The following is a 22,480-nucleotide window of genomic DNA, read 5'->3' as shown; positions in this document are numbered from 1 at the left end:
GCGTCGGCAGTTGAGACGTCACCACATGCTAATAGGGTGGCCGACAGATGGAAGAGACTTAATTATAATGTAGTGAGCCCTGAAATTATTGATTATTTTAAGAAACGGTTAGACAAATCTATGGATGGGGATGACAGGTGGTTATGGACATGGGACTGCCTAGTGTAGGCCTTATTGTTTCTTGCAGTCTCCTTCATTCTTATGTTCTTAATCTGTTAAGCGTATGATCAGCGAAGATCTGGAAAACTAGGATTCTCAGTTGGGCTGTGAAACTGGCTGGATATACCCTTTATCTATTTTTATGACATTGAAAAATATAAATAGCTGAAATTTGACTTTAGTAACCTGTTGCTAGTCTAAATAATCTCATTACGATTCAGATCATCACGATTTCATAATACATTTAAATGGAATAGAATTATTCAATTGAATACGGTAGTTCTCGCACCTTGGGAAACAATACGGGAATCTAAAAAAAAATTAAACATAACTTTAGATTCTGGTAATTATTTTCTTACATTTTGAGGCCTCAACCTAGCACGAATGTTATCAGTGATTGGGGGATAAAAGAAATGTAAAATATCAGTACCCCATGTCTACTACTCATATGTAGAATATTAGACTTTTACACCTTGTAAATTATGTAGATATGTGGCACAATTCTAGGGGTATAGTAAATAATGAAATAATCATTGAGTATATATATTTTTTGATCTGCCGAAGCCAATGTTAGACATTTCGAATTTATTTACATCGTTCTTCGCTTCGAGCCTGCGATTGGTCCACTTGTTTGGCGAGAGTACAAATTACGGAACTTTGTATTCGGTTAAAATATTTGAATTCTGATTCTCAAACAGTTTATTTAGAGAGCAACACAAGGTGAGTGTAAATAACAGATGTTACTCATCAGACATATTATGTATTTGTGCAGGAAATGTTTAGTTTTCTTATGTGTTCACATGTAATTCACCATAGGCATATACGAAGTCCAGGGTCAGGGAAGGAAATGAGTTAAAGGTACCTACAATATACAGTATCAGTGACTTTCTTGTAAGCTAATAATGATTTATAGGCCAAATAGTGTCGTAGGAACTTTCCTGAAAGGGTTGGTAATTTTTTATTTCTCAGTCGTCAATCATTATTATATCCCTTGCACAAGGATTGTCACCTTTTAATGATTTTTTTTCCTCTGCCCAAAATTCAGTTTCCATGCATTGTATATATTCTTTAAGTTCATTAATAGTAGTAACTCTAGGAAGTTTGATACTATTTATCATGTTTTTGCTATCTTTATAAATCTTTTATGTTGTGGAAATAAGCTGCTTATTTATTTTGTCAAAAACTTGTATAGTATTATTATATTCTTACCTGTGACTCAGTCTATATTCTTTACATTTGATTAATTTGTATTGGTATTGGCATGAATTTCTTGTAAAATTATTTTATACTGAAATACATATACCAAAGGCTTTTTCCTGGTATTATAATTATTTTAGCACACCTACATGATATAAAATTAGAAAATTAAATATTAATTTTGTAAATTATATTACATGAATGTAATATGCAATTTTCGGTAAAATTTTACTTTCGACCATTGTAGGAATATAGCAATACAAAATTAAATAGTAATTTTGTAAATTAAAATGTATGAACGAAATATGCAATTTTGTGTGCGGAAATGAAAATAAAAAAGTTGCTAAAACAGATTTCTTAAGTAACGAAGTCGTGTACGACGAATGGTACGCCATGTTTGTTATGGTAGATGCCGACGTCGGAGAAATGAAAGGACGATAAATTTGTCTAAACTAAACTAAACTAACCTAACCTAACCTGTGTTTAATAAATCATTACCTGCAAATTAGATATCATCCGGCTGGTCCTCGTCGTCGTCGTCGTGAGAGACGTTGGCGGGCTTTTCAACCACTCTCTCAGCTTTTGTATGGCTATATTCCTCCAATGGTCGAAAGTAAAATTTTGCCGGTTAGGTTAGTTTACTTTAGTTTAGACAAATTTATCGTCCTTTCATTTCTCCGACGTCGGAATCTACCATAACAAACATGGCGTACCATTCGTAGTACACGACTTCGTTACTTAAGAAATCTGTTTTAGCAACTTTTTTTATTTTCATTTCTGCATACAAAATTGCATGTTACGTTCATACATTTTAATTTACAAAATTACTATTTAATTTTGTATTGCTATATTCCAACAATGGTCGAAAGTAAAATTTTACCTTTTCTTGGTGGAAATAGAAAGACAAAAAGCCTTGCTTCAACCAAATTTACTAACGAACAAAGCTGCTTGGATACAGTCTGGACACCATGTCAGTCCAGTCACTATCAGGCAATGACTTTCACAATGTGGACCGGGTGTTCTCCAACTCCAGGTGATGTTAACCCCTTCCATACGGTGCCGCACACGTAGGCGTCATGGACTTAGATCTCGGTGGCAGCAGCCAATGCCAGCCGTACGACGTGTCGTAATAATACTCGCATCATAAAATATAGTCACCGCTTATATCGATTGTTCTCTCTTCACCCGTGAATTTTGATAACCATAGAAAATGCGATTAAAAAAGAATTAGAAAGAATGTCATTATGGAGGGGCGACTACAATAAATATAATCAAGACGCCGATATGGCAGCCTCGCGAATACACTCGCTCCCCATGACGCCTACGTGTGCGGCACCGTATGGAAGGGGTTAATAAGCACTGTTACAAAGGCAATAGGGCTCCCTTGGACTTTATGAGAGAACATGGGGTTCTGCCGTTGCCTGTTAATTGCCCGAGGTACAATTATAATCAGGCCATCAGCATCTGATGACAGTGACAACCCAGATGATCTTTAGAATTTGAGGTACCAAATTATTAAACATTGGTTAGGTAAGGTTAGAATAGCCTAATTTATCTTCCTTTCATTTCTTTGACTTCAGCATCTATCAAAACAAACGTGGCATATCATTAAGCTGCTGCAACTTTGTCAGATAATAGGTTTTAGCAACTTTTTTTTTGTTGTTGATTTCCACTAAGAAAATTGCATATTACATTGATCTATTATAATTTACAAAATTAATTAATTTCCTATTGCTATATCATGTAGGCTGCACAACTAAAATTTTACCTTTTTTCCCCCATAGAAGGGAGGTAGCCAAAAAAACAAAGGCAGAAAAACCGCTCCTGCCCATTACATCCCCAACATACTTCACTTCCCTCCACCCTCTTTACCCCCTCTGGAGAGTGTAACCTACCCCCCCACCCCAATTCTGGCATGCTTGAAGCAGAAAATCCTCTAGAAATATAATTTTTTTTTTCTGTCAACACCATAACATGGATTGATATTGCCATCAGTAAGATAGGCAACATTATGGAAATTGTAACAAGTCTTGGCATACTTATTCTACCTTAATCCTAATGTACTGGTAATAAAAAAAATGCTGGTCTCATTCTTGCCAAAAGGTATCTGTATGCTTTAGTTTTTGGTCTGGAGAAAATAATAAGTAATTTTTGGTGGAGTAATGTCCTCTTGTAATAATTTAATAAGTTCATTGATCCTTGTCCGTCGGGTATCTGGTAACAGCCTCTTGTAATTCATAATGTTAAACCCTTTGATATGATGATACTTACGAAGGCGTCATGAGCGAGTGGGTTTATGAGGATGCCGAAATCAGTACCTTGATTATATTTTGAAGTTGTAGCTGAGTGACTCCCATATTCTGTGAACTGGCCTGATCATATTTTCTGTGGTTATTAATAGTCAGAGTGAAAGAGAATGAGCTATACAGCTGTAACTTTATATTTTATAAATTTGCAAGTATTGTGATGCATCATCATACATCAGGCAGCTCATACTGCCCACAAAAATTTGGCTTGTATTGAAGAGGTTAATAACCAAATCTTAAGTTAGGCTGTATTATGCTAGGATAGGTATTGGTAAATGTTGATTAGGATTGATATTGTCTTGTAATTTGTTACTTTGATAACCAAACCTTTAGTTAGGATATTTCAAGTTAAGATTGGTACAGTGGTACCTTGGAATTTGAACACCCCAATGGTCAAACACATCTTAATCTGAACAATTTAAGAAAATTTCGCCCCAGATAGATAGATAGATAGATAGACTTTATTTGGCAATGAATCAATATACATGAAGTGCAAATAATGACAAGAATACATAGTTCGGAATAATGCAAATTGCCGAGGATAACACAAAAAGCATGTATGCTTATTTCCATTGTGGTCCTCATCAGATTGTTATTCTACACTAAGTCACACTGACAACATAGGTTGGGGGTTAAGGGGACCAGAGACAATCATGAGTAATACCAGTCAGAACACATATGACATTTAAACATTGTTGTATTTTTGCTAATATTACTAAAATGTTTGTGTACACAGGAATATTGAGACCAAAAATTTGAGCACCATCATAAAAAGAAACATTGCATTAAGCAAAGGAACAACAAAATAATGTTAAACTGTAACAAAACAGTATGCGTGAATACTATATCAGAGTAGTACCATTAATGATATACTGCATTGTTCTACAGCTGTATCAACATGTATGAGTGAGTACTACATTAGAGTAGTACCATTAATGATATACTACAATATTCTACATCTGTAGCAACATGTAGTTATAGTGAATGCTACACTGCAGCTAGGGTCACCTTTTAATTAAATCTAACATTTAACCTGAATCTCAGGACAGAGTGGGCAATTTGTATGAGCACTTGGGAGTAGTACATTATAACCTGAAGCACCAGGGGACCAGTACTCGAATGAGTAAAACAACAAGGAGAACGAGGAAAAAGGTCAGATCATAACTGTTGTTGGACCCTACCTGAGACATATACCATATTATGACTGGCAAAAAAAGGTGGAAACCAATTTGTAAACATCAATCATTGTTATACCATACTAAACTTCTGAAGAACAAAAAAAAGGGGGGGAGGTCAGAACAGTTATGAGTGAATGTAGATTTGGATGGTATTACTCATGGAATCGGGTAACCCTCACTAAGCTAGTAGTACACAAAATCAAGGCTGTTCTCTGTCCATAGCTGAGACATTTAGTAACCCTTGACCTTTTTCTTGAAGGTAACCTTGCTATTTGACTTCTTAATGGATACAGGTAAAGAGTTTCATAGTTGAGCACCTGTGAAGTGAAAACTGTTTTTGGTGAAGGGACCTGCATGAGGTACAATAAGAGACTCTTGACTGTTCCGGGTTCGGTTCTCAGCCGATCATGTAAAATTACAGCTCGCATATGAGGGAGCAGAATTATGAACGACATTGTAAACCTGGTTTAGTTTCAGCTGCTGGACACGATATTTTACAGGTAACAATCCTGCTCTGCTAAATTCTTCAATACCAATATGACTACGTTGAGGTAAATTTAGTACATACATATACCAAGGCTTTTTCCCCCTTCCAAGGGAGGTAGCCAAAAAGGGAAAGGCACCAAAACACTCCCACCCATTTCATCCCTAAATACACTCCACACCCCTCCCACCCTTCCTCTCATCTGAGCACCTCCTGGATGACGGGTCATCCCTGCACCCTGCCCACCGCCCTGGGTCAGAAGCAGTGTCGCAAGACACAGTACATCCACAGCGAGGCCGCTTCATTTAATCGGCGACCCCCCCTCTCCGTCCCCCTTTGCATATAGCTGAGACATTTAGTAACCCTTGACCTTTTTCTTGAAGGTAACCTTGCTATTTGACTTCTTAATGGATACAGGTAAAGAGTTTCATAGTTGAGCACCTGTGAAGTGAAAACTGTTTTTGGTGAAGGGACCTGCATGAGGTACAATAAGAGACTCTTGACTGTTCCGGGTTCGGTTCTCAGCCGATCATGTAAAATTACAGCTCGCATATGAGGGAGCAGAATTATGAACGACATTGTAAACCTGGTTTAGTTTCAGCTGCTGGACACGATATTTTACAGGTAACAATCCTGCTTTGCTAAATTCTTCAATACCAATATGACTACGTTGAGGTAAATTTAGTATGAATCTAATTATCTTATTTTGTGTAACCTGTAGCCGGGACTGTTTTTTTTTTCTGCTCAAACTACTGTACCAAGAGCTACAAGCGTAATCAAAGTAATGTTGTAACAAGGCTGAGACTAGAAGCTTCTTTGTTTCCAGATCAATATTTCTGGCTTTTCTGTACAAAAATTTGACTTTATGTGAACACTTGGATACAATCTTATCCGTTATGGCATTCCCTGAGAGGGACTGATCTAAGGGTATTCCAAGATAGGTTACATCTTGTTTTGACTCCAAGACATTAACCCCACATCTGACCTGTACATTGCTGTGTTTCCTGAGGTTGGGTTTTGATGCGAAGACAATACTTATCGTTTTGCCGAGGTGTAAAGACAGCCTATTATCTATGAGCCACTCCTGGACCGATGACAGTTCGACACTCAGTTTATCCTCTACTTCAACTGGGTCCCTACCTGAGACAATTAGAGCGGAGTTGTCTGCAAATAGCAGTAACTTACAGTTCACCGCACCTGGCATGTCGTTAATATAGACCAGGAACAGTAGTGGTCCTAGAATTGAACCTTGAGGCACACCACAAGTTATCTCTCTGTCATCTGAGCAGGCTTCATTTACCTGTACTAGTTGTTTGCGACCTGTAAGGTAGGACTTGAACCAGCCAATATTCGCCACTCCTAATGCCTGAAGTTTTTTTAATAAAATATCATGGTCCACTGTATCAAATGCCTTTTGTAGATCCAACAAGACTAAACCCGTGTAATTACCTCTGTCGCATTCCTGTTTTATCAGATCGTAAAGGTATATTAAGCTGGTGTCCGTTGAGTAATTCGTTCTAAACCCAGATTGCATACTGTATAGTAGATTACGTTCCCTGAGGTAGGTATCTAACTGATTGTATACAATACATTCCAACACCTTGGAAATAATACCTAGAATTGAAACAGGCCTGTAGTTACCTGCCTCAGTTTTTGCGTTTTTCTTATACAGAGGTGTCACCCGAGCCCTTTTCATGTCGCTTGGGATAAATCCTGAACCTATAGACAAATTTATTATGTGGGTTATTGGGGGAGTAATAATTGTGGCTCCATCCTTAACAAATCTCGCAGGAATGTCGTCTAACCCTGTAGCCTTATTGGCACTTAAGCTAGCCAGTAATTTAAACACTTCTTTTTGAATGGTCTTATGTAGTTGGAAACACTTTGTGGACGCTTCATTGTAGTACTCCTGAACATACCCCAGCCCAAACTTCCCAGAACCCGTTGGGAGGGATTTAACTAGTTTTGTGGCTATGGTTGTGAAAAAGGTGTTGAAGTGGTTGGCTATGGTGTTCCTATCAGAGTTAAGTTCGCCGTTTATCATGAGTCCTATCCTGTCTACTTTGTTACTAGGCTTTGTGTGAACTTCTAGGGTCTTTAGTGTTTGCCAAAGGTTCCTTGGATCGTGTTTGTTCTGGTGCACCATCTTAGTACAATAATCAGCTTTGGCTTTTTCCTTCCAATATTTCACCTGATTCCTATAGTACAGAAAGCCATTATAGTCCTCCTGATTTCCACTTTTCCTAAATCTGGTAATATATCTGTCTCTATCTCTAATTAAACCCAGTACTTCGTTAGTCATCCATGGCTCCGTCCTCTGTTTTATTCGTATCTCTTTGAGAGGCGCTACTCTGTCTATAATAGTAAGAAATGTGTACTTAAAATTAGACCAAGCCTTATAAACATCGGTACAATTTAGAACTGGCGACCAGTCTGTCCTTCCCAGTTCATCTACAAAATGTTCTTGTGAGTAATGCTTCATGGGACGAAGCTTCACTGTGTTGTGCTTGTTGAAAATCATCTTCCTAGCTTTCCTAGTACAATATATGAGCTTGTGGTCACTAAGACCATAATCACAAGCACCAGCCTGCGTTATCTTGTTACGATCGGAGACCAGGATAAGATCTATGATGGACCTGGATGTGCCTGTTATTCTGGTAGGCTCGTCGATCAGTTGTGTCAGGCCATGAGATATTAGCAAGTCTCTCAATGCCTTAATAAGGTTGTTATTTGTACTCGCCAGATTCGTATTAAAATCACCTAGGATAATAGTTTCTTGGTCATGCATATTGACCCGATTGAAACAGGTAGATTCTAATGCGCTATAGAAGGACATCTGTTTCGGTGGTCTGTAACAGACCCCGCATAAGATGGGATGCGATTTAGGTAACAATATTTCTACCCACACAGCTTCGAGCCCATCATTACTCGTAAGGTCTGTACGGGGGTTGAATGCTAGAACTTAAACTCAAGACAGCTGTATCATATGGTACTATGCATATGCTTCAATAGAATATTTATTTTCATTAAATTTTTAAAATGCACACCTATGCACTATAGCAATAGAAAATTAAATATATATTTTTTATAATACATCATTGGGGTGGTGCGAGATGTGAATGCAAGGGTAGTGGGTCAGGGATTGGAGATGGTTAAGGAAAATGGAGAAAAGTGGGAGAGGAGCCAGCTGTTGTTTGCGGACGACACTGCGCTTGTGGCAGGATCGGAGGAGGGATTGAGGAAGTTGGTGACAGAGTTAGGGAGAGTGTGTGATACAAGAAAGCTGAAGACAAATGTGGGTAAAAGTAAGGTGATGAGATGTACAAGGGGTGAAAGTGGCAGTAATCTGGAAGTGAGCATTAAGGGAGAGCAACTGGAGGAAGTGGATAGTTTTAGATATTTGGGTGCAAATGTGGCAGGAAAAGGTGGAGGTAGAATGTAGATTGAGAGAAGCGAGTAAATGCCTTGGTGGTTTAAAAAGTGTAATGAGGAATAGAAATTTGGGAATGGATGCGAAGAGGAGACTGTATGAAGGAGTGATTGTGCCAACAGCACTATATGGAGCAGAAACATGGAACATAAGAGAGGAAGAGAGAAGGAACTTGAATGTGTTTGAGATGAAGTGTCTGAGAAGTATGATGGGGGTTACTAGGCTTGATAGAGTGAGAAATGAGGAGGTGAGGAGGAGAACAGTGGTGGAAAGGGAGCTGGGAGATAGGGTTGATGAAAGAGTATTAGGATGGTTTGGACACATGGAAAGAATGAGTGAAGAAAGACTTGTAAAAGAGGTATGGAAGGCAGATGTGGAGGGAGTGAACATGAGGGGACGTCCTAGGATGAGATGGATGGATGGGGTGAAGGGGGCTTTGGGGAAGAGGGGAATGTCTGTTGAGGAAGGACGGGAGAGGACAGAAGACGGGTGAATGGAGAATGGTTGTATATGGAAAATGTTGTGATGCATGAGGTGGAATGGGCAGGGGAATGGGGGGTGAGGTAGTGTGTGTGAGCAAAAATTTCGACGCAGCCCAAAGGGATTTCTCCCCGTCCTCTCCTTTATATGGGGGGACGGAGAGGGGGGGTCGCCGATTTAATGAAGTGGCCTTGCTGTGGATGTGCTGTGTCCTGCAACACTGCTTCTGACCCAGGGCAGTGGACAGGGTGCAGGGATGACCCGTCATCGAGGAGGTGCTAAGATGGGAGGGAGGGTGGAGGGGTGTGGAGTGTTTTCGGGGATGGAATGGGTGGGAATGATTTTATGCCTTGTCCTTTTTGGCTACCTCCCTGGTAAGGGGGAAAAAGCCTTGGTATATTTATGTATGTAATACATCAACATAATGTATGTTTTTCATGGCAGAAATCAATAACAGAAAAAGCTGCTAAAAGTGATACACTAATGAACAGAGCCATGACAACTGCTTGAGATGTCAACTTTTGATAGATGTGGGGGTCAAAGAAATTCAAGTGATAAATTTGTCTAACCTAACCTGCATTTAGTAACAAGGTACCAAGAGGTCATCATGGTCATTGTCAGGGATGTTGATAGCCGTTTTTGGCATCCAATTGGACTGCAGGATGTAGAGGAGTTTCATAGCTTGGAAAAGTCATGAAACTCTGTTCCATAACACTTTTTAAAATATGTTGCTTGGAGTGGGAGAACACAAGGTACACAATGTCATCGCTATCATCAAACTGACATTGACATGACTGGACAGATGACAACATGGCATCTCGAACCTATTGTCACAGCTCTGTTGAATAGTGTAATTATTTTTAGCATTTTTTTTTTTCTTTTTTCATTGATTTCTGCCAAGAAAAATATGTATTACATTGATGTATTCAGATTTACAAAATCCATTTAATTTTCTATCCCCTTCTATCTCCATATCGCATAGATGTGCACTTCTTAAAAATATACCCTATTTTCTCAGGTTTATAATGGGAAAAAATAACAATTCCAGTGAACTGTGTACAATAGTTCTAGTGATGGCAATACAAAATTTTTCAATTCTAATACCAGTCACAATACTGCTCTAAAGTTCAAATTCTGAGACAAATTTGATTTTTATACCACTAATAATTATTAATTATAGTTCATGGTTATTTTCAGGCCCTGTAGTTGGTTTGGAAACAAATACTTTATGAACAAGTTTAGGACAAATTCAGAATCATTAAAAGAAATTGTGTTGTCCCATCACTACAATACATTAATGTTCAAATTAAGAAAAAAAATTACTCTGAGACCAGAGTTTGAGTTCAAATGACCTGCAGGAACAAATCAAGTTCTGAGGTACCACAGTATTGCCAAATATTGGTTTAGATTTTCAGAATTCAAAGGCCGAAAACTGCCATGCTGACAGTGATATTAATCAAATGTAGCACATAATTGACAATAATACTGATATTGTCATGATTTACTTAAGATTCATTGTACTCGCATACAATGCAGTGGGGTAGTTATGCTGATATTTTTTATGTCTTAAAAAACCTTATCTTTATGTTAACTTTGAATAAGAGAGGTAGATACAATGTAGGGGAACATGCCATGAAAATGTAATCAAATTTGAGACTATTAAAACCCAAGTTCTAGGTAGCTGAAAAGAGGGTCTTGTGTGCTCCATGCTTGAGCAATTGAAACAAATAAAAAAACTCAGTTTCAAGTAAGATGGATATACATTTGATCAAAATGGCCACTACATCAATCAATCGGTTGCCCCTGGTCTCTTTTGCAGAAGACCTGTGGCCTCCAGGAAACCAGCAACCACCTCTGATCAGAACCATAAATCACCTAAAGAAGAGATATTATGTTGTTTTCTGGGTATTGTTAGTGTGGTACATAAAGTGTTTTGTGTCTTCTGTGTGGTGGTTGCATATGGTAGTTTGAATCTGTGACGAGGCTATTCTGTGTTGGTATTGCCTTAATGCTAGATGATGTCATGAGTAGAATTGTGCCAGTGTCCACAATATTATGCTAAGATCAGTTCATCAGTATGGATTACTGTATTGTATTATAACCTAAACACTTTAAATGTCACCTAAGTACCATTACAAAAATATAATGACATTAAGTCTGCCACTTGGCACACAGTTATTCCTTGAAATGTATCTTTGGTAGCCACCTTATTTTTTAATTTTTACCCTTTGAACAGCTTCAATGCTTACAATTTTATGTTCTTCAGCTACTAGCAATTTGAAGGCCATAAAATCAGGTCCAAAATTGGACCCTGAAAGCTGTCTTCATCCTTTTTATTTATGCCAAATAAAAGCACACCAGCACACAATTTTGGACCTTGAGCTAATGTTTCATCTCGCCAGTGGACTCCATGTTAAACTTGCCTAAACTTTAATCTGGTTTGCCCCTTATCTCGGAACCTTTTTCGTATGTTGTTTTATGAACACATACGAAGTTGGGAGAGTCTGGCCTTATGTTCTGGTAGTCTTCAAGTCAATGTAGAGTTCCTGGTGTTAATGATTGATTCTTGTCTGCAGGTATAATGCACTTTCCAGGCTCTTAGTACTCTATTCAGTTCATGTTGTGGAATTTAAAATCCCCAATTAGTACACTGTTATATCTGTGAATTATATTGTCAATCTCTTTCAGTATATAAATGTGATTGATTGTCATAAATGAATTGTGGTAGGGAGTGAAATGGGTAGGAGTGGGTATGTGCCTTTTGACTTGGAAAAATCCCTTGGTACATAGATAGGTCAAAGGTACACTGCTGGTATTAATTTTACACCTCATGTAGATACATACATATACCAAAGTTTTTTTTTTTTTTTTTTCCTTACACGGGAGGTAGCCAAAAAGAAAAAGGCATATAAACCACTCCCACCCATTCCATCCCCTACATATTCCACTCCCCTCTATCTTCCTCCCTCCCTCTCATCTTGGCACCTCCTGGATGATGGGTCATCCCTGCATCCTGTCCACTGCCCTGGGTCAGAAGCAGTGTCGCAAGACACAGCACATCCGCAGCAAGGCCACTTCATTAATTCGGCGACCCCCCCCTCTCCATCCCCTCATGCAGAAAAGGAGTAGATAGGGAGAAATCCCGTCGGGCTGAGTCAAATTATTTCTCATACTTCCTCACCCCACATCCCCCACCCACTCCCCCTCATGCATCACAGCATCATCCATACACAGCCCTTCTCCATTCACCCCTATCTTCTGTCCTCTCCAGTCCTTCCTCAACAGACATTCCTCTCTTTTGTAATGCCCTTTTACCCCATGTAGATATCTAGTCATATATTGTAAATTCTGTTGTTCTCCCTTTTGTCTTTGTACAAATTTTCTTATTTAGTGATGTGATTTTAGGAAGTCAACATGTCGAATACAGTCCTCCCTGCTCAGGACAAAGAGAATCCATCTGCAATGCAAGTAGGAGCGAGAATCAAGCAGCATCCTGCTTTGACCAGCAGCAGTGCATTTGGTAAGTCCTCTCAATCCAGAAGAATGTCATATTGTGTTAGGGAATATTTCCATTTAGAGAGAGAAGTTTGTACAAACCAGAATGGTATATTAGTTAAGTGCCCCTTGGTATCTAGAATCTAGAGATCAGCATTTCTGATCAATCTCATGACATGCATGAATATTTGTGCTTCTACCATGGCTGCCATCAATACGGAAGCTGTAACGGGGAATTAGTATTAGTTGGTACATGTTTTTCTCAAGACTAGTGTGACTTTTGTGTAACTATGGAGAGTTCTCTTCTGGGATTGTATAGGGATACATTTAAGCACCAGATAAGATTTACTAAAGCAGTGTTGAATACATGAAATATTATTTCACAATCTCATATCTTATTTTCTCTCAGCAGGTGCTACAAAAAAACTGCATCAGAAGAACATGCGTGGTCCCTCTGTATTATCCTCCAAGGTAGAAGAGAAGTCCTTTCGTTCCTCATTGCTCTCCTCCAAGAGTGGAATAAGGTCCTTCGGTGACATCAGCAACCGGGTTGGCAGTAGCAAGACCAATGTTACACAGGGGCTTAAACAGTCTACCAAAGTATCAGGTTAATACAGCTTTTTTTTTTCCTATGACCACCTGTTCATGAAGTACTTTTTATCTCGTCAAACCTTTTCTTTATTGGTAGAAATGGAACAAAATGGGGGGAAAATCATTCTATACTACTTATGAACAGATGTGAGATTAGGTATATTGAATTTTTCTTTTGCACTTGAAAAGGATGGTTAGTTATACCATTTACCGTCGATGAAGTTCCAGGTCCTGCTCCACTGGGCTGTCATAGATATAGTATCAACACTGATAATTATCTTTAATGTATAGTAAAGTGGCACTGAGGGTGAGGCTTAATACAAACACAGAGGGCTCTGTGGCTCCTTTATTTGTAACTATGATTGTGGTGGAGCTAAATGGCTATTTGTAACTAAGGGGAAAGCAGAATACCTTACTTGTGGGCAAGGGTGTGCTGCGCTCATGGTGTGAGTCTTGTCCAGCCAGTGGTCATCGACTATCTGCCTGGCACCTCCAGCCCAAGTGAGTCTTTGCTTGCTGGGCTGCCCGGACTGCTTGGGCACCCAGCAAATCCTCTCCCAAAGCAGCAGCTACGTGACCCAGCCTGCGTAGTGTGGGGGCAGAGCTAACCTGGTTTGGACATGCTTGGCTGTTTGTCAGGTGCCAACTGCGGTAGAACAGAGGGACAAAACCCATGTGGGGAAATCAGAGGGACAAAGCCCAGCTAGGTGCCAACTTACCATAAATGCACATATCACTAACGTTGTATGCTTTCATGAATAAGTAGGCCTTCAGTGCTTTCTTAAAGGTTATCATGGTATCACAGTTATGGACTTTTCCAGGTAGCTCATTATATAATTGTGGAGCAATCTTTTCAAATGCTCTAAAACCCATTTCCAAGTTAACTCGGGGCTCAAAGAGCCTGTGCTGCTCAACAGTGTGTCTCAGAGCCATAGGGGTATCAAGATGTAAGTCCTGCAGTAAATTCCTTATATATCTAGGTTTACCAAATCACACTGCTTGATGAGTCGGGGCACAAATTTTGTAGATCACATGTGCTTTGATTGGGTAGCCAATGCAAGTTAGTGAGTACTGGCATTATTCTTTCATGGAGAGGCGGGCCTTTTATGAATCTAGCAGCTCTGTTCATAACTAGTTGTAGCTTCTTCAATAGATAATTAGGAAGTCCATAATAAAGTGAATTACAATAGTCCAATTTGCTAATTACATGATTGTGAACAAACATTTTCATTGTATTTCCATCCAAGTATTTCTTGAGAAAAGAAATATTCCATAGATTATATCCTGTTGTTTTTACCACTTGATTGATTTGATCCTTGAAAGATCATAGACTACAGTCTATGATTATACCTAAGTCTTTGACTGCTCTTTCTACAGGCGTTAAAGTTCTCTTAATCTGAAGAGTAGAGTTGTCTAACTTTCTAAGGTTATTATTCTTTCCAACAATTAGACAATCTCTTTTATCTTTATTTAACTTCAGTAGCTTGGAATTCATCCATTTTCCCACATCTTTCATTATCATACCTATCTTAAGTATTCACTACTTCATCCAGTGTCAAATAAAACTGTGTATCATTGGCATATAGTATAAAGTCAACTCCACATTTATTAAGTATGCACAAGAGTTCATGTGTACACACAAGAGAATCGGGCCCAGTACACTCCCCCGAGGGACTCTTCTTTGTAAATGTGTACATACATACATACATATACCTAGGCTTCTTCCCCCTTACAAGGGAGGTAGCCAAAAAGGAAAAGGCATAAAATCATTCCCACCCATTCCATCCCTGAATACACTCCACACCCCTCCACCCTCTCTCTCATCTTAGCACCTCCTGGATGACGGGTCATCCCTGCACCTTGTCCACTGCCCTGGGTCAGAAGCAGTGTCGCAAGACACAGCACATCCACAGCAAGGCTGCTTCATTAAATCGGTGACCCCCCCTCTCCGTCCCCCCATGCATAAAAGGAGAAGACGGGGAGAAATCCCTTCGGGCTGCGTCAAATTTTGCTCACACATACTACCTCACCCCCCATCCCCCTGCCCATTCCACCTCATGCATCACAACATCATCCATATACAACCATTCTCCATTCACCCCTGTCTTCTATCCTCTCCCATCCTTCCTCAACAGACATTCCCCTCTTCCCCAAAGCCCCCTTCACCCCATCCATCCATCTCATCCTAGGACGTCCCCTCATGTTCACTCCCTCCACATCTGCCTTCCATACCTCTTTTACTTGTCTTTCTTCACTCATTCTTTCCATGTGTCTAAACCATCCTAATACTCTTTCATCAACCCTATCTCCCAACTCCCTTTCCACCACTGTTCTCCTCCTCACCTCCTCATTTCTCACTCTATCTAGCCTAGTAACCCCCATCATACTTCTCAGACACCTCATCTCAAACACATTCAAACTCCTCTCTTCCTCTCTTATGTTCCATGTTTCTGCCCCATACAGTGCTGTTGGCACAATCACTCCTTCATACTGCCTCGTCTTAGCATCCATTCACAAATGTCTATTCCTCATTACACTTTTTAATCCACTAAGGCTCAATCTACATTCTACCTCCACCTCCACTCCACCTTTTCCTGCCACATTTGCACCCAAGTATCTAAAACTATCCACTTCCTCCAGTCGCTCTCCCTTAATGCTCACTTCCAGTCTACTGCCACTTTCACCCCTTGTACATCTCATCACCTTACTTTTACCCACATTTATCTTTAGCTTTCTTCTATCACATACTCTCCCAAACTCTGTCACCAACTTCCTCAATCCCTCCTCCAATCCTGCCACAAGCGCAGTGTTGTCTGCAAACAACAGCTGGCTCACCTCCCACTTTTCTCCATTTTCTTTAACCATCTCCAATCCCTGACCCACTACCCTTGCATTTACCTCTCGCACTACCCCATCCATGTATAAGTTGAACAGCCAGGGCGACATAACGTCAGAAAAAGATGTTTCTATTTGTACACAATAAGATCTGTTTTCAAGATACTTATGCCAAAGGCTTTTTCCCCCTTACAAGTGGGTTAGTAAAAAAAAAAAACAAAGGCATAAAAATCACTCCCACCCATTCCTTCCCCAACATACTCCACTCCACTCCTCCCTCTTCCCTCCCCCTTATCTTGGCACCTCCTGGATGGCAGGTCATCCCTGCATCTTGCCCACTGCCCTCAGTCAGAAGCAGTGTCGCAAGACACAGCACATCCACGGTAAGGCCACTTCATTAAATTGGCAATTTAAGATCAAACTGGATGCTGAAAGATACAAAAGTGGGTCACTATGAGCATAGCTCTCTTCCTGTAAAATACAACTAGGTAAATACAACTCCTAGTCTGGGGTATTGGCTGTTATTGTGGCAAAGTAGCATGCAGTTGATACTTTAGGGTCTATATCCGGTGCCCCTACAGACCAGAACCACACATCATTTTGTCTGTCCCTCCATTATGTTGTCCCCCAACCCCTTGTTACTGTCCTGTACCATTTCTCTGAATGTTCATTTCCTTTTTTGCCTACCCTGTGGTGGGGGAAAAGAATGCTGCCACCAAATCTTCACCACTTGAGTTGTACAAGGTGACAAGAAATGGGACAGGGATAGGAATAGGAATCCTGCTATCTGTACCTCCAAAGGGGACATTCCTAAAAAGGTAAAGGCATAAGAGGGTCTGGGAGTTTTCCAACCAGTACCCTGAGGTTTGAGTCTTTTAATATGCATGGGTGTGGTTCAGATGAGAGTAAAAGGGAAGAGATAGGCAGTATGTTTGTGAGAAGAAAGATGGATGTGCTGGCATTGAGTAAAACTAAGTTGAGAGGGGCAAGTTTGAGTTAGGGAGTGTAGTTGGGAGGTTCTCAGGAGTGAAGAGAGGATGAGGGAGAGAAGGGGTGGCTATACTGGTAAGTGAAGAGATAGGTAAGTGTGTAGTGGAGTGGAAGGAGGTTTCTTCAAGGTCAATGTGGATGAAGGTGAAGCTGGGAAGGGAGATGTGGGTTTTTGTAAGTGTATGGGCCTGGTAGTGAGAAGAGCATAGAGGAAAGGGAGGCTTTTTGGATGGGTTTAAACGAGTGCATAAAGGTATTAGGGAGAAATGTCAGTGTAGTTGTACTGGGAGACCTTAATGCTAGGGTAGGAAATGAAGAAATAGACTTGAGTGATTGGGAAATGTGGAGTTCCAGGAAAAAATTGTAGTGGAGAGTTGATGGTGATGTGTCTCAAAAGAGAGTTGATGATAGCAAATACAGTGTTTAAGAAGAAAGTCGAGCATAAGTACACATGGGAAAGGGTGGTGAATGGAAGGGTGATAGTGTTAATGGACTATATAGTGGTAATACATACATATACCAAGGCTTTTTCCCCCTTACAAGGGGGGTAGCCAAAAAGAAAAAGGCATAAAATCATTCCCACCCATTTCCATCGCTGAATACACTCCACACCCCTCCACCCTCCCTCTTATCTTAGCACCTCCTGGATGACGGTCATCCCTGCACCTTGTCCACTGCCCTGGGTCAGAAGCAGTGTCGCAAGACACAGCACATCCACAGCAAGGCCGCTTCATTAAATCGGCGACCCCCCCTCTCCGTCCCCCCATTGCATAATATGAGGAGGACGGGGAGAATTCCCCTTCGGCGCTGCGTCAAATTTTGCTCACAACGTACTACCTCTACACCCCCCCAATCCACCACGCCCATTCCACCTCATGATGCTAATCACAACAAATCATCCATATTACAAACCATTCTCCATTCAACCCCTGTCTTCTGTAACCTCTCCCGTCCCTCCATCCAACAGACATTTTCCCTCTTCCCCACAAAGCCCCCTTCAACCCCATCCATTCCCCCCCCCCCACCTCATCCTAGGACGTCCCCCGTCATGTTCAAAACTATCCCTCCACATGTGCCTTTCCACACCTCTGTTTACTAGTCTTTCTTCACTCATTCTTTTCCATGTGTCCCAAAAACCATCCTAGATAGAGGTTGAGAAATGAGGAGGTGAGGAGTGAGAAACAGGGGTGGAAAAAAAGGAAGCTGGGAGATATAGTGGTAACCAGGAGTATAATAGCGAAGAGTTGATGTACATGTTCTAAGGGGAGAGAGTGGGGGGAATATGGGGGGAATAATCATTCATTGTTTTTGGTAGGGAGGTAGAGGTAAGTTTAGTGGAGAACAGGTGGGGAAAGAGGAAAAGGCAAGACAGAAGGATTAAAGGAAGGTACTTAAGATGTGAAACTGCGTTCTTATTGCATTTACCTTTTTAAACTTGCTCTTAAGTTAAATTCTCTTCTTCTTAAATGCCAAAGAAAAGGGAGGAAGGAGTTATAACCTAATCCTAGCCCGTCTTCCTCACCTCTTATTGCTCTTGGCACCGCTCCTGGAATGATGGATCATCCCTGCATCCTCGTCCACTCACCTGGCCTGGGTCAGAAAGTTAGTTGTCGCAAGACAAACTGCGCATCCCACAGTCAAGGCTTGCTTTCATTTAATTTAACAATCAACCCCCCTCTCTGTCCCCCTCGTGCAGAAAAGGACTGATGGGTGGAGGAAGGTAAGAAGGGATGAAGAAGAGAAATCCCTTCGGGCTTGTGTCATTTGTGTACAATTTATTTCTGCAGACATACTCCCCTCTACTCCCCATCCCCCACCCCCACTCCCCTACAATGCAATCACAGCATCATCCATACAATGACCATTCTCTATTCACCCCCCTATCTTGTCCTCGTCTCATCCGCTTCCTCAAACAGACCCATACCTCTCTTTTCCAATGCCCCTTTTATCCCAATCCATCCATCTCAACCTAGGCCCCTCCTCACATCATGTTCACACTCTGCTCCCCTTCCACCATCTCTGCCTTTTCCCACTCCTCTTTTACTAGTCTTACATTCATTTCATTCTTTGATTGAAAAACTTGGAAATAGTGTGGCCAGACAAGTAGAACGATAAGAGTACATCACGAAGGACGGAAATACACAACAACCAGAGACACCGGGCTACCAAAGCCGGTGGTTATCCGTATTCCTGTGGTTCAGGATGTGATAAAGTTTTACAATCGGAGAGAAACGGTCACGCGACCTGAATAACACGAAATACGTGAATGCCAGTTACGACGTCAGGCAATGATGTCACCAACCAATGCATGTGTGGACACATTAGAAACAAAGAAATAAACCATCTTAATGGGACTGGAATGAGAAGTAAGAATGCAGAGCTGCTGATACGGGAAACCAGACAAAATCCGCAGGAAGTGATTTAGATAGCAGCAAATCATTCAAGGAACTGAACACTATTTGATTGAACAAAACAGGGGACAATGCGTATGTTAACACTCGTCGGCCTCACATTATTCCACCTAATACCCATGGCCAGCAAAATATTACATATCTAAACCCCCTTTGGTGGACATTTCACCCACGGCACGTTTGGGCCCTCATTCTCATCCTTTCACCAGTTGTTCCAATCCACCCCCCCCACCCTTTCTCCTCCTCCCTCTTCCTTCTCTTTTCCCTTCCCCCCCCTTTTTCTCTCCCCGTTCCCTCCTTTCCTTTTCCCACTTAATTTAATCTCAAAGGCATTTGTATCTCAACTTGTACGTTGAAAAAAGCGTATAATAAGCGATAACGTTGTACAAATAAAGGCTCCGTCCTCATATGGTGTTTATCTCGTCAATTCATTCTTTTCCATTGTGGCCAAAACCATCCCAATACTCTTTTTGGTCAAACCCTATCTCCCAACTCCCTTTTCACCGTACCCCACATCTCTCTTCCCTCCTCCTCATTTCCTTCACTCTATCCAGCCTAGAGTAACCCCTATCATACTTCTCAGGCACCTCATCTCTAACATACACTACACAACCTTGTGGCACAGTGGTTAGGGTTTTCGCCTGCCACTACGGCGGTCTGGGTTCGAATTCCACCCAGGGCTGAATTAATTTCAGTATCGCTGTGCTGAAATTGTTACTCCAACTCTTGTGGGCAGGGAGTTGGGTGTGTGTGTGCATGTAAGGTCACAGTATTACCCATAGATCGGTCATACAAGCTCTGAGCTCTTATCTGGGAGGTTAATGACTGTTGATCACAAGTCTAACATGTGATCTAAGACCATGATGAATCACACAAGATAGCTCTTCAAATATTTAAGTGCATATCCTTAAATTCCAATGTTCTTACAGTCTTGAAGTGATACGTTGTGCACCACAGTATCAAATGCACCACTCAGGTCAAGTAAAATCAGAACACTACACTTGCCTTCATCCATGTGTTCAAGCAGATTGTTTACAACAGAACAAAGAGTAGTCTCTATTGAATAATGATGTGTCTACGAGGGGGTGCTGAAAAGTTCCTGGCTTCAAGGGTATTGTGAAAGGGTAGAGCTGTTACTTTTACAGGGGAGGTAGGACAACTATTTATGAGAAGATAGGCAAAAAAAGCATGATGGTATACAATACAGGAATACCTCACCGTACAACCAAGTTGAGTTCCCAGCTGACTGGTCACAATGCAAAGATTTGTATATCGAGGTTAAGGGTTTTACATGTAAATAGGGGGGTTGTGTTCATGGACCCCATCAACCCCCTCCTCAATATCTGCCTGGGGCTTTCACATACACCCAACATTTGTTTTACCTACTTTATAGCACTCGGTCATATAGTGAGGTATTCCTGTATATCTTTTTCCCTTTTGCAGGTTCAATGCATGATGGCAGGGCCTACAGTGGATTTTGGTCAAATTGAACCATGGGCGGTCATGAAGTCTTCTTGCAAGGCAAAAGGGTGGTGGAAATCTACGGCGAGATGAAGGATGACTACCCATCATACTCTACAGTGAAAATGTGGGTGTCAAGGTTTCTGACTGGTCATTTCGAGGTCACAGATGAGCCCCAGTCAGGATGGCCAACTTCTGCAACCACAGAGGAGAAAGCCGATGCTGTGCAAGTCATTATTCTCAAGGACTGCTGAATTTCAGCAAAAGTCATAGCTGAGACTAGGAGTTTCCTGCAAAAGAGTTTTACGCATTATCCACAACATTCTGGACATGAGAAAGCTTTCCGCAAAATGGGCACCGAAATGCCTGAACGCAGATCAGAAGCGCATCAGAGTGACAACATCAAAGGCGATTTTGGACTGGTTTGCGCATGTAGGGATTGACCAAATTCTTATGGCTCATTCGTAGTCCCACAATAGGAATGAAAACTCTGCTTCATCTCTGATCCCACCCCCTGACCAAGCAGCAAATCAATGGAGGTGGGCTACCACAGCGGTTCAACCGCATCCTGAAAAAGTTTTGGGACCCAGGAAGTCAGCTGGAAAAGGTAACTGCGGCTTTTTCAGTGGTCTGGGACAAAGATGGAGTACTCCTCATAATAGTACCTGCCAAAAGGGTCGCATCATCAACGCAGAATACTACATGGCTATGTTGGACGAATTGAAGTGAAGCTTTGAAGCAGAAATGCCATGGAAAAGCTGAGCCATGGGTTTGTCGCTCTTGGTTTGCAGGACAAGTGCACCAGCCACACACCAGCACATGAAAACTCTATTATGAAAATTTACAATACGACTTTGCTTAGAATTGGTGGATCCACCCACCTTTACTTCCCCAGACCTGCGCGCGCTCGGTACCTACTCACCTCTTTCAACAACTGAAGAAACATCTCGAGGGAACAAAATTTCACTCCAATTTGGAAGTGATCACTGCTATAGAGGCCTGGTTGGAGGCCCAACTTTCCAAGTTCTTTTTTCAGGGCTTAGAAAAACTGAAGGACCATTGCAATTAGTGTGTGAATCTGAGAGGGGAATATGTTGAATAAAATGATAATCAACTGATCTTCCTGTATTTTCTCTTGCCCAAAGCCAGGAACTTTTCAGCACCCCCTTGTATACAGCAACTGATTATCAGATGGAGTGTGTTTAGCGATGAAATGGGTGGGAATGGTTTTTATGCCTTTTTCTTTTTGGCTACCTCCCTTGTAAGGGGGAAGAATCCTTGGTATATGTATGTTTGTATGTTCCATTAACTGATCAAGAATTACTTTTTCAAGAATCTTTGACAGAAATGTCAGATTAGATACTGGTCTAAAAGAACTTAAACGCTGAGGATCTAGTTTACCCTTAATAATAGATTTCACAATATCCCTTTTTTCACTCTTAGGAAAAATATTGTCGTCAATG

General features: G+C 41.0%; 1 protein-coding gene across 9 annotated transcripts; it reads left to right on the top strand.

Annotated features, from left to right (window-relative positions):
* Positions 1-526: 526 nt before the first annotated feature.
* LOC143018638 (uncharacterized) lies at positions 527-13,336 on the top strand (the record flags this gene model as incomplete). Of its 9 annotated transcripts, XM_076174194.1 has the most annotated exon segments (4): positions 4,415-4,568; positions 4,707-4,814; positions 12,640-12,754; positions 13,139-13,336. In XM_076174194.1, coding segments are annotated over 3 exon segments (346 nt in total), but the record flags the coding sequence as incomplete, so codon positions are not given.
* Positions 13,337-22,480: the final 9,144 nt, after the last annotated feature.

The sequence above is a fragment of the Oratosquilla oratoria genome, chromosome 35, assembly GCF_046742065.1.
Source record: "Oratosquilla oratoria isolate Oo_2021 chromosome 35, ASM4674206v1, whole genome shotgun sequence".
NCBI lineage: Eukaryota > Metazoa > Arthropoda > Malacostraca > Stomatopoda > Squillidae > Oratosquilla > Oratosquilla oratoria.
Note: the sequence above shows the minus strand (reverse complement) of the source record. Positions and strands in the feature narration are given on the sequence as shown.